Here is a 10,855-nt window from a genome sequence, read left to right as displayed (position 1 = left end):
AGAAGCATTTGAAGTCGAAGGGGGCGGTCAGCTTCTCCTCGACGACTATGGATTTGAGTTGGGCCTGGGTCGGAGTGATAGTAACCCTTCCACGGTTCCACTTCGCAAATCTTCAACAAAACAGTTTCTGCAAAATTCAGACCTCGATCGGATAGTGTGGTCGGAAAATGAGGGCGAATTCGAAGAATAAGTTGAGGTTATCTGGAAATCCTCGCCGGAGGAGAAGGCGGCTTTGCGAGAGAGAGATTGCACCGACAATGATATGAAATTAGAGCTCATCTCTGTCGTCAGAGCTCTGAAGCAGCTTGCCGGAGAAGGTGGGGACGTAGATTCAAGCAAAGGGAAGAGATGCAGCAGGCCACCGGCTTTGATATGTAGAGAGAGATTGGTCTGGAAAGAGAGACAGAGGAGAGGGGAGAGAATAGAAGAGAGAGAGAGTGGCATGACATTTAATTCATTAATTACATTGAAGGCAAAATAGTTATTTTGTTTTAAATTAGGTTAGTGGAAATAAAAATCTCTTGCTGAAGTAAGTGGGATAATTTTAGCTCATTTTTGAGCTTTTAGTCAAGGATCCTAGAACATATATATATATATATATATTATGTGTGTGCGCGCGCATTATAATTTTCGAGACATTTTTTGTGTAAGTATACATAAAAGATCACTGTGTCAAAAACACTTATGAATGCTCATTTGCATTTCTCAAACTTATGATAATTAGGATATGTCTAGGGATTTAAATAAAGATAAGGTCAAATATGTATAAGATCCTGAATGAATAAGAAATTGAGGATGAGCACAATTTTTGCCAATCTAATTCTCGAATAGTGAAGGAACTTGCTTAATTTATTGTGAAACCATCCATACATTCAAATTTGCATGAGGTTATGTTTATAGATATCAAATATGTAATGGAAATTCACAGTTCACATGTGAAATGTGTGGCGTTGTCGATGGGAAATAAGGATGAGAAGTCTTCGAAAGTTAAACAAAAGCTAAGATCGAGGCAACCTGGCTGGCAAGTTGATGGGAAATAAATCCGGAAATAAGGATGAGAAGTCTTCAAAAGTTGAACAAAAGCTAAGATACAGGCAACCTGGCTGCTAAGTTAAACAAAAGCCAAGTTAGACAAAGATGAATTTATTTGGGGCCCAGCTGTTGATGGAAAAAGTTGGCTTCAATGTGGTCAAGCTTCTTCTTTTTTTTTAATGTCAATATTCTGAATGGTATCTTGCGTCTTAATGTCGCTCCTAAAGTCATGATCTTCTTTTGCCTCCTTAGAGCAAGTTCATTTGTTAGGTTACTAGGTTACCCACTATTTACTATTTTTTAGTATTAATTTCACCCTATAAATCACGAGTAGAGTGTATTTTGTACCCTGGGTAACCGGAGTCACTTTCTAGGTCACCATCGTGACTTGTAAAGTGACATGGTGACCCAGGTGATCATGAAAACTGTGCCCGTGACCCAGAGTGTGAAAATTAATACTAAAAAGCAGTGAATAGTGGGTGACCTGGTGAACTTTTTTTTTTTTTTTTTTTTTAAAAAAAACCCCACCCCATTCCCACCCTTGATGGGGCTCGAACTCTTGACCTCTTATATATGAGACCAAAGCCTTACCACCCCACCAAACACACACACCCTGGTGAACTTGCTCTTACTAGAGGGGGATTGAAAACTAGGGCAAGAATGACTTGTTATACTAATAATTTTGATTCTTTTTATCCTTTTTGTGGTTCTGGGGTGGAACATTTAAACCATATATTTCCTTCTGCCCTTTTGCCTCAAATGTTTGGAACCTTACTGGTGTGGATACACAATCCAAATTTTTGAAAATTGGTTTTCCTCTTGGTTCAAGAAAGACTGCCTCAAGTCTAATGCTAAAAATCGTTTACTTCTTTGCTGGAAAATTTGGAAAGCCAGGAACAACCTCATCTTCAACTGTGTTTCTCTCCTTTCCCAATTTTTATTGTTCACTCTATAGCTGCTATTGGTGCCAACTATAGATCTCATAACCATGTCAACTTGAAGAGTCTCTTATTCACTGGTCCCCCCCCCCCAAAAAAAAAAAAAACAACATTTCTCTAAATTAACAAAAATTCTTCGATGCATGGCGGGTGCAAGTGCACAGCAATCTGAGCTGTACAATGGAAATACACATCCTGTCTTAGCCATCCGATACGTGGGCGCGGCTATCAATTTATGGACCAATCCAATCATCTTTGCTGCACATGGGCCGTGTACTGAAAACTCTCCGCTAAATTAAATTTTGATGGTTCTGTCATCAATAAGAAAGAGGTTGATGGTTCTGTCATCAATAAGAAAGAGGTTGTTGCTAGCTTTGTCATTAGAGTTTCTAATTGGCCCTTATTATTGGTTGTTCCCGAAAATTTTGTCACTCTAATGTAATTACTATGGAATGCAGTGCTGTTACGGACAACTTACTTCAAGCGCCGGAGAACAAGTGTTCTTAAGTCCTTGTTGAGGGGGATTAAAAGCTTATCATTGACTCCATCAACAAGAAATGTGATCCCCCCTTATAAAGCTTTGGTCAAAGATATTTAAGCTTTTGCTCAAAACTTTGACAATATTTCTTTTCAAGCATATATTCCCGGAAACAAACTTTGTAGCTGATGCGGTTACCTCCCTTGGCCATGCAGATCAGAATCCCTGAATATGGAGGAATAATCTGCCTCTCCTTGCCTTTAATTTAGATCAGTTTAGTAATGATATTGTTATAAGCTTCTCTTCGTAGTTGTTTTTTTTTTCCCTTTTCTTATTTTTTTTTTTAAGGTGAGGTAGAGTCAAAAGTAAGAAACAAACTTAAAATCATACTGAAATCCTCATATCTAAATCACTCTATTGACATCCCTACCGTAGTTTACAACGAGATTGTATATAGTGCTCAAGAGTCAAGAGTATTAAACTCAAAACCATTAAACTAACTCGTAAAATGCAACACATTATTACATATCATCGCAACCAATTTTTTTTAATTTTTTTTTTTTATCAAGGATTTGGAACCCAGCTTAGCCGGGAGTCACCGCAACCAATTTACAATCTAACAAATTTCCAACTCCACTACAAACACCTTCAAAACTAGAGTTTAAAGGACACCAAACAAAGCCTCTAAAAAAATAAAATATAAAAAAGGGCCCCACGGGAATCGAGGAAACACGAATTCTCTTATCCAAATGCTCCTATCCAGATAAGCTGATCAACCACCCATACTGTGCAACAGTTAGTTACACTCCCCCTTCACTCTCCGGACCGGAGACACCCAATCTCAATGGCATTCTCCGCCTCTCTCTCTTCCCCGCTCCACTTCCGCAACCCCAACCCTATATTCTCTCCCAAGCCCACTAAACCCGCAACAAGACCCGCCACCCTCAAGCCCCTCCTCGCCCTCCCGCCCTCCGTCGCCGCCGACGTCGACAGCGCCACCATCGCCGCTATCGGGGGCGGCTCCGTGGCCGCACTCGCCGCCGCCCTCTCCCTCGCGGACCCCGAGCGCCGGCGGAAGCTCCAGGCCGAGGAGGTCGGCGGCGGCGACAAGGAGGTCGTCAAGGACTACTTCAACAAGTCGGGGTTCGAGCGCTGGAAGAAGATTTACGGCGAGACGGATGACGTCAACACAGTTCAGAGGGATATCAGGCTCGGCCATTCGAAGACCGTGGAGAATGTGATGAAGATGTTGACGGATGAAGGTCCGCTTGGTGGCGTCACCGTCTGCGACGCCGGCTGCGGCACCGGCTGCCTCGCTATCCCGCTCGCTAATGAAGGCGCCCTCGTCACCGCCACCGACATTTCCGCCGCCATGGTCGCCGAGGCAGAGAAGCAGGTGAGAGAATTCCCTCTCCAATTCCTCTAATTCACTCAAAACGACGTCGTTAATCCCGATGATTGAAATGCTTTGATTCTGAGCTTTTGGAATTTTGAACTCTGCACAGGCAAGAGGGCAGCTTGATTTGGGCAAAGAGGGAGTCGTATTGCCGAAATTCGAAGTGGGTGATTTAGAGAGCTTGGAAGGGAAGTATGACACGGTGGTGTGTCTGGATGTGTTGATTCATTACCCACAGAGCAAGGCGGATGGGATGATTGCCCACCTTGCATCACTGGCCGAGAATCGGTTGCTTCTGAGCTTTGCACCCAAGACATTGTATTACGATATCCTCAAGAGGATAGGAGAGTTCTTCCCCGGGCCTTCCAAGGCCACGAGGGCGTATCTGCACTCTGAGGCCGATGTGGAGAGGGCTTTGAACAAGGTTGGGTGGAGGATAAGGAAGAGAGGACTAACAACAACACAGTTCTATTTTTCGAGGCTCGTTGAGGCTGTTCCTATTTAAGAGGGGAGGGAGGTCCATATCTGAGCATTCGACTAACAGTTTGTAAAGCTCACCTGCATGTACGTTCTCTCTCTCTAAGTGTATGTATGGATTGTTCTTTTGTATACTAGATATTCACGTATCAAAATGTCGATGTATGATGACAGTTTTGTGTTGTTTATATGAAACTTCAATTCATTGATTGCCTATGATGCTATATATGTCTTCCTGTCTGAGTTTCACTCTGGTAAGCTGGATGGCTAGAAACTCTTCTGAACTTTAATTCCTAGGTTTTTGTATCAATAGCTAGCTAGATAGGAAGAGATTTAGCACCTGAGTAAACTATGAAGAACAGTCTAAACATTGTTGTGAAGACTTAAAAAAAGGCGAAATTTGCTAGCTTCATGTCAATAACTGATACAAGAACAAGGTAGAAATGACTAATAACTAACTCTTAAGCAGACCTATCATCCATGGTACACTGGATGCCAGCAATAAGGACAAATAGCTAGATAGGAAGAGATTAATCACCAGAATGACTAGTCAACTTGTCTGCAATTCTTACCAGAGCATCTGTGACATTTTTGATAGCAGCGAGTAAGTTGTTGTTTTGCTCCTTGTTTTTCTCCCTATCCAATTGGTAGTTTTTGTTATGAGCTTCAAGTTGGGCATTCATCATTTTGCTATTTTTCTCAAGAACTCTGATCAGCTGGTCACTGCAGTTGTCTTCACATCCATCTCTTGACAACCGCCTCTGCTTCTGTTTCTCCTCTCTCCCGGTATCTGACCCTAGCCCTCGTTTCCCCTTTACCGGACCTGTAACATGGAATCAAAAGACGAGTTCTAAATTTGTTCCAAGTACATTTTTTGTAAAGGAATAATATCAATGCCTAGAAATTAGAAATAAAATTTCAATGAGAATTAGTCACCTGGAGTAGGCACAGGAGTTGTGAATATTTTTGTTGGACTCCCTGTCACCTTTTGTTCCTTTTTGGAGTTTATGGTTGTCTCCTCTTGCCCAGATTCCTCAAAATCTGAAAACAGATCATTTTCTGTTGAATCATTTCGAATGCTATTGAAAAATTTCTCAGGTTCCTCCTCCTCCACTTCTTCTTCCTCTTCTTCTGCAGCTGCCTCCTCAGTCACATGACACACATCTTCCATAGGTATTGAATTTAGCGGCATTGGGCATAGGACTGCCAGTGGAGATGCTGGTTTTGCAGTCGCATCTTTTCCATCCAAGACATTGTAAACATCCCTATCGAAGAAACCTGGAAGTTTCTTGTCTCTCCTCAAATCATTCCTCATCACCCAAAAAGACTCCGCCTCTCCCTTAATCTGTGACTCCCAGTTCCTGATTTTCTTGAAATCAACAAGAAGATTGCTCCATCTCTTCCTGCACTGTACCGGTCCTCTGCTTACGCCACGCTGTTTGCAAAACGATGATACCAAATCCCACTTGGGTTCAACAGGGTCCGGCCCCAAGGCTGCAGTTGATCTTCGACCCTTTTGAAATTGAATCCCATTTTCTATAACCTTCTTGCCCTCTATAAGGGTTAAGGTCTCTTTTCTGGTCCATCGAGGGTGCCTAATTGTTTTCATTCTCTCTTGGCTGCTCCCACTTGGCACTTGCAATTTCTCAACTTGGTCGGACGGAGAACCACCGTCTTCGTGTTTGCTCGAGTCTGATGCCATCGAGGACTGAAAGAGTGCTCTTGTTCGACAAAGTTTTGATTAGATCGGAGGACTACTCCAACCATAGATGAGCAATATGACGCATCTGGGACGATCTTATCCGACTCTTAAAGCAAAATTAGAGGCTAATCTTCCTTTTGCTCTTTCCTGAGGTCAATGTGAATTTATTTTCTACCATATAGGGGCACCAACCCTCCATAGGCGTGCATTTCCTTTACAAGCAGTGCTGGAAAGTCTGTAACTCATACTGTGGGATTTGGCGTTACCTTATCATTTTCCTTGGTCTTAAGGAAATGCCTTGCAAGTTGAGATTTGCTGATCGTTTATTAGTTAATGAAAGTAAAGGTTTTGGTGAATGTAACGTATTTTAATTTCCTTGTTCCAATATGGAATTCACAATTCATTGTTTGGAGAAGACAGAAATGATGATAATATCTGCCACCATTATTTCTTAACTGTAATAAAAGTTAACAATTAATCATGAAACTGTGAGCAGCTGTCATGAGATCTTCATCTTAATTTGCAAATCTTGCTTGAAACAAGTAATCTTCTTGAAAATAGTTGTCAGAAACAAAGGAGGTTATCTACTGTGCGTGAAAGTAAAAGAAAGTTGAATTGATCTAAACCTACAACGTCAATGTAATGGCGAATGCAAGTTCTATCGACTTTTTCAGGTCATTTCTTTATAGGTGTCATTCAAAAGAACTCTAGTGAAGTGGTATTGTATGTGTCACTAGATGTCTCTCCATCGATACAATTGTGCCGTCGGTTTCATTTGTTCGTTACGGCCATAATGTACAAGAGGCAGTTGGGGAATTGAGTTAATGGTGTTAGTGTGTGAGGAGGCAACGACTATGGAGAGCTGGTCTCCAATGTACCAGCTAGGGTTGAAGGTTGCCATGATGAGGACCTTGCCTGAATTGTGATTGCTCATTCCGCTAGTGCTTCAAGATTGACGCCAATTGTTTAAAAACACTATGGATGAGCCAACGGCTTAAACTTGTCAGTGGAGTCACCCCTCGCTTTAGATTCTCAAGGCTAGGGCTCCAACTTGTCCCTAGACTTCTTTTCCTCATTTTTTGAATGGTACATCGGCCGGAAGCTGCAAAAGGTGGATCTCCCAAGCGTAAATCACACAAACCTCGTGGTGGTTAGGACATAGTACCGAAACCTAGGGCTCCCTAAGGTCCATGTCTCCCTATCCTAGCCCTGAAAGGATAAGCATTGCACACTACTTGGTTGAATTTTAAATACCCCACTCGAAATTGAGCTCCATAGAAACCGTAGATTGAATTACTTGTGAATATTATATAAAGGGGTGAGTTTTTCGGAACCGAAAACCGACAAACCATACCGAACCGACAAAACTTAACCGAAACCGAATCGAACTGATATAATCGATTAACCGAATTTACGGTGCGCGATTTTGCCAAAATCATTTTGGTTAATAACGAAAAACTGAATCGATGAAACCGAGTCCCTGCATACGTCACAATTGAGTGCACTGACTGAAGACCCAATAAGTCAACGGTATAAACGATGCGTTTAAACACGAGGCTTTTCTTTTTATCATTTCAATTACACGAAGCTAGCGCCGAGCTCACTCCGCTTTCCCGCGCTTAATTGTTACCAGTAGCGACGGAACCCTAGTTTTCTCAAGAAGAAAGAGAGGAAAATGGAGAGAGAAGAAGACGACTCGGTGAGCGAGGTTCTCAGAGATCGATTCAGACTCTCCACCATCTCTATCGCCGAAGCCGAAGGTACTAAAATCTTCACACTCTCACCAATTCGACGGCTTTCGATTTCGTTTCTGGTTTTTTTTTTTTTTTCTCAGTGTTTTTCAATTGTCGTTCTCCGAGCAGCGAAGAGAAGCGGCATGGAGATATCGGAACCCGTGGTGGCTTGCATTTCCGACTTGGCCTTCAAATTTACTGGTATTTTACTTGAAGCTTTGCTGGTTTGGTTTGAAATTGAGAATCGCAAGTAATTTTGTGATAAATTTTTACGATTCTTACGGCGCATAGCACTGGAATTTACTGAATGATTAGGTTATTGTGTTTGTGTGATTAAGACTCCAACTGGAAATGGAATGCCTCTTTTGATTGGGGTTTTTTCTTTGAGTACTTTTTGTTTTTTTTTGGTTGTTGTTTGATGCTAAAATAACTGTGTGATTACTGGTTAGGAATTGGATCCAATTAGTGGATAAAACTCATCTCGATCGAGTGAAATGAAGCAGATTGTTGTTAATTGGAGGGTTGTTGAGACTTTGTTGGATGATTTCATGAATTGATAGAGATAGTATTTTTAGGGGATTTAGCTGGTCCTTGTATACTTGTGATCTATGAACATGTATCTGAACATCTAATTTAAAGCACCAAGTCAAATGGTGCTAGTTTAGAAGTGAGACTGAGAATATTGCTTATCAACGGTTGTTGAGACTTGGTGTGGTGCTGGATCAGATTCTTTCCACTAGAGGGGTTCTGTAGACTTTGTTTAATGATTTCATAAGGTAATTAACTCCACAAGTTGACAGAGAATACTTTTGGAGTTTAGTTGGTCTTGAATAATTTGCGGTGTATGAATGTTGCTAAGAATTGTGACAAATACTTGTCTTGTTTAGGCACCAAGTCTAATTCAGAAGTGAGGCTCATGGAAATAAGAATTGTGGTGTTGCTTAAATATTATTTACCCGAACAAGTTTTATGTCATAACTTACATTTAGTTGTTCAGTCCAACATTCTAAAGTCGTACTATATTGGGCATGATATATGTGATTCATCGACTCTAATCATCATTAAGAAAAACTGTTCTAAAACTGAAAGAAACTTCCTGTCTTGAAACCAGAACAATTGGCAAAGGACCTGGAGTTATTTACTCAACACGCTGGTCGTAAATCTGCAAATATGGAAGATGTCATACTTTGTGGTGAGTTTTTCAAGCCTTATAGATTCAAAAGTACTGGCTTCATAAAAATTGAATGTTATAGTAAATTTGCCACAAGTTCGTATGAACCTAGTTCTTCTGTTCCACTTTTATTTAAATATATATGCTTCTTTGGAAACAATGGTTTCAGCACATAGAAATGAACATCTGGCTGCCTTGTTGAGGTCCTACCGTGATGATCTGAAAGCTAAAGAACCTCAGTCTGACAGGAAGAGGAAGAAAGCATCAAAGAAGGATGACAGAGCACCTGAAGATATAGTCCATGTTCCAGATATCTAGCTCAATATGTCTATGTGACTCTGTCGTAATTTGATGACTAAAGGCTAAAGGACTCACATGGGACATTACACATTAGTCGAGGTCTTGCAATTCATGTTGTGTAAGCAAGCTGCACCTTTCTGATCTTTTAGTAAATAGTCTGCATTGTATTGACTTGCTGATAAAGTTCGAGTACATGCATGTGAAAGATCAAATCCAGTTCAGATTACAGTACTGAAACTATTCGTCTCTCATATTTTCTCTTGTTTAACTCTGTAGTCTGTACCATTAGGTTGGCAAATAGCAGAATAATAACCATATCAGCCTGGTAATTACAGTACAGAAATCATGAATATCGACTATTGAGTGGTCTCCCTTAATTGGTTCATCATTAGCATCAGATCACATTACTCGTGTTTCTGCTTCTCTTTGAAGAAGAACGAGACTGATTATATGCATGTAGAGCCCTTTTATTATAGTAATCTCATACTAATCCGTATGGCATATATACCAATTCTAACAGTGGAAACAATCTCCACTTGCCTGCCCTACAGGAACAAGTTTGTCTAAAGGTTAAAAACAACTAAACAGGTAAATCTTTGAATTATTGATACTAGGAAAGTAGGAAGAGTATCAGTTTTGGGATCCTTGGTATAAGTTGTGACCCCATACTAGGCCCCTTTGGCCCAAGTATGTTTGATCGTGGGCCAGCCAATCTGAATTTTAGGTACTTTTTTACTGTCTCGCTGGAGCCTACTTACCCACACCTAGTGACTTTTATCTTTCTTTTCATGAGGGAAGTGGACTTTATGTTTCTACTTATCTACTGGTAATCATAGTACATGTCCAAGATCTCAATTATAGGATAGTCCATTGAAAATTGAACCAGTTTTCAATTTAGTTGCTGCAAGTAGCAAGCAATGCCGTCAGCCTAGTTAGGCATGGAAAATGTAAATTGAACAAAAATAGGAAAGCCGGGAGCCTGTTCAATTTTGTGTGCGACTTGGTTCAAGTCCAAACCCTAGAAATTATTATTATTATTTTTCTTTTTTTTGGCCGTGAAGATTGAGACCCAGAAAAATTATTAGAGAGAGATAGCTTAGATTCCTTGGTTTTGTTTGGTCATGCGTTGTGGTGTGGAGGAAGGGATGACGAAATTGATTTTACCTTTTGTCAGAGAGATATTTTTCTTGAGCTTAAAGCCAAAGGAGAACAAGTCAGGTCCAGTCAACCTGGAAATAATAAAGTGAGAGTGATGAAAGAAAAAGGGGGAGGATTCAGTTTCAGTTTCAGTTCCCTTAAAAGCCTTTGTCCGATTCCTTTCTCTTCCTGCACAAGCCAACACACACCTTGATAAAACTTACCTCTTTTAATCTTTTTTCTCTCTACCCACATTAACCAAAAGTCTGACTAAGAGCTTTAGCTGATTGTTTACAGTGTTTTTAGTGTTCTAGAGTATATTGAAATTTCAAATTTTAAAATTATTAGATTAGCTCATTAGATATAACATAATTTATAATATAACGATTTTCTCAACTCAATTTTGATAATAAAATGGTAGAATTATTTAGGATTAGTTGTCAGAGCAGTAATAATAATCATAATGACAAAACCTCAGCAGGCTTTTTAGT

General features: G+C 40.5%; 3 protein-coding genes across 4 annotated transcripts; 2 read left to right on the top strand and 1 right to left on the bottom strand.

Moving 5' to 3' along the window:
- The first annotated feature begins 3,232 nt into the window (after positions 1-3,232).
- Positions 3,233-4,547, top strand: LOC112180342 (magnesium protoporphyrin IX methyltransferase, chloroplastic). Its single transcript, XM_024318875.2, has 2 exons — positions 3,233-3,844; positions 3,954-4,547. The coding sequence occupies exons 1-2, from the start codon at positions 3,293-3,295 to the stop codon at positions 4,347-4,349; spliced, it is 948 nt and encodes a 315-aa protein (XP_024174643.1). The 5' UTR covers positions 3,233-3,292; the 3' UTR covers positions 4,350-4,547.
- A 304-nt stretch (positions 4,548-4,851) lies between these two features.
- LOC112180343 (trihelix transcription factor ASR3) lies at positions 4,852-6,023 on the bottom strand. Its single transcript, XM_040511303.1, has 2 exons — positions 5,258-6,023; positions 4,852-5,144 (listed from the first exon to the last, which is right to left on the bottom strand). Exons 1-2 carry the CDS (start codon positions 6,021-6,023, stop codon positions 4,852-4,854), a joined length of 1,059 nt encoding a protein of 352 aa, XP_040367237.1.
- Positions 6,024-7,484: 1,461 nt separating this feature from the next.
- LOC112180462 (protein MHF1 homolog) lies at positions 7,485-9,464 on the top strand. Of its 2 annotated transcripts, XM_024319027.2 has the most exons (4): positions 7,548-7,783; positions 7,886-7,957; positions 8,868-8,948; positions 9,097-9,464. In XM_024319027.2, the coding sequence occupies exons 1-4, from the start codon at positions 7,699-7,701 to the stop codon at positions 9,243-9,245; spliced, it is 387 nt and encodes a 128-aa protein (XP_024174795.1). In that variant the 5' UTR covers positions 7,548-7,698; the 3' UTR covers positions 9,246-9,464. The 2 variants fall into 2 exon arrangements, with proteins under 2 accessions (XP_040367828.1, XP_024174795.1); XM_040511894.1 differs by lacking the exon at positions 7,886-7,957 and having other exon boundaries at positions 7,485-7,783.
- The last annotated feature ends 1,391 nt before the right edge of the window (positions 9,465-10,855 follow it).

Source organism: Rosa chinensis, chromosome 7, assembly GCF_002994745.2.
Source record: "Rosa chinensis cultivar Old Blush chromosome 7, RchiOBHm-V2, whole genome shotgun sequence".
Lineage (NCBI taxonomy): Eukaryota > Viridiplantae > Streptophyta > Magnoliopsida > Rosales > Rosaceae > Rosa > Rosa chinensis.
The sequence above is the reverse complement of the archived record's forward strand: the minus strand, read 5'-3'. Positions and strand labels throughout refer to the sequence as shown.

Coding starts and splice junctions, on each gene's coding strand:
- LOC112180462 (XM_024319027.2), top strand. CDS start 7,699: ATGGAGAGAGAAGAAGACGACTCGGTGAGCGAGGTTCTCAGAGATCGA. Junction 7,784..7,885: donor CTCTATCGCCGAAGCCGAAG/GTACTAAAATCT, acceptor TTCTCCGAGCAG/CGAAGAGAAGCGGCATGGAG. Junction 8,949..9,096: donor GGAAGATGTCATACTTTGTG/GTGAGTTTTTCA, acceptor CAATGGTTTCAG/CACATAGAAATGAACATCTG.
- LOC112180343 (XM_040511303.1), bottom strand. CDS start 6,023: ATGGCATCAGACTCGAGCAAACACGAAGACGGTGGTTCTCCGTCCGAC. Junction 5,145..5,257: donor AACTCCTGTGCCTACTCCAG/GTGACTAATTCT, acceptor TCCATGTTACAG/GTCCGGTAAAGGGGAAACGA.
- LOC112180342 (XM_024318875.2), top strand. CDS start 3,293: ATGGCATTCTCCGCCTCTCTCTCTTCCCCGCTCCACTTCCGCAACCCC. Junction 3,845..3,953: donor TCGCCGAGGCAGAGAAGCAG/GTGAGAGAATTC, acceptor AACTCTGCACAG/GCAAGAGGGCAGCTTGATTT.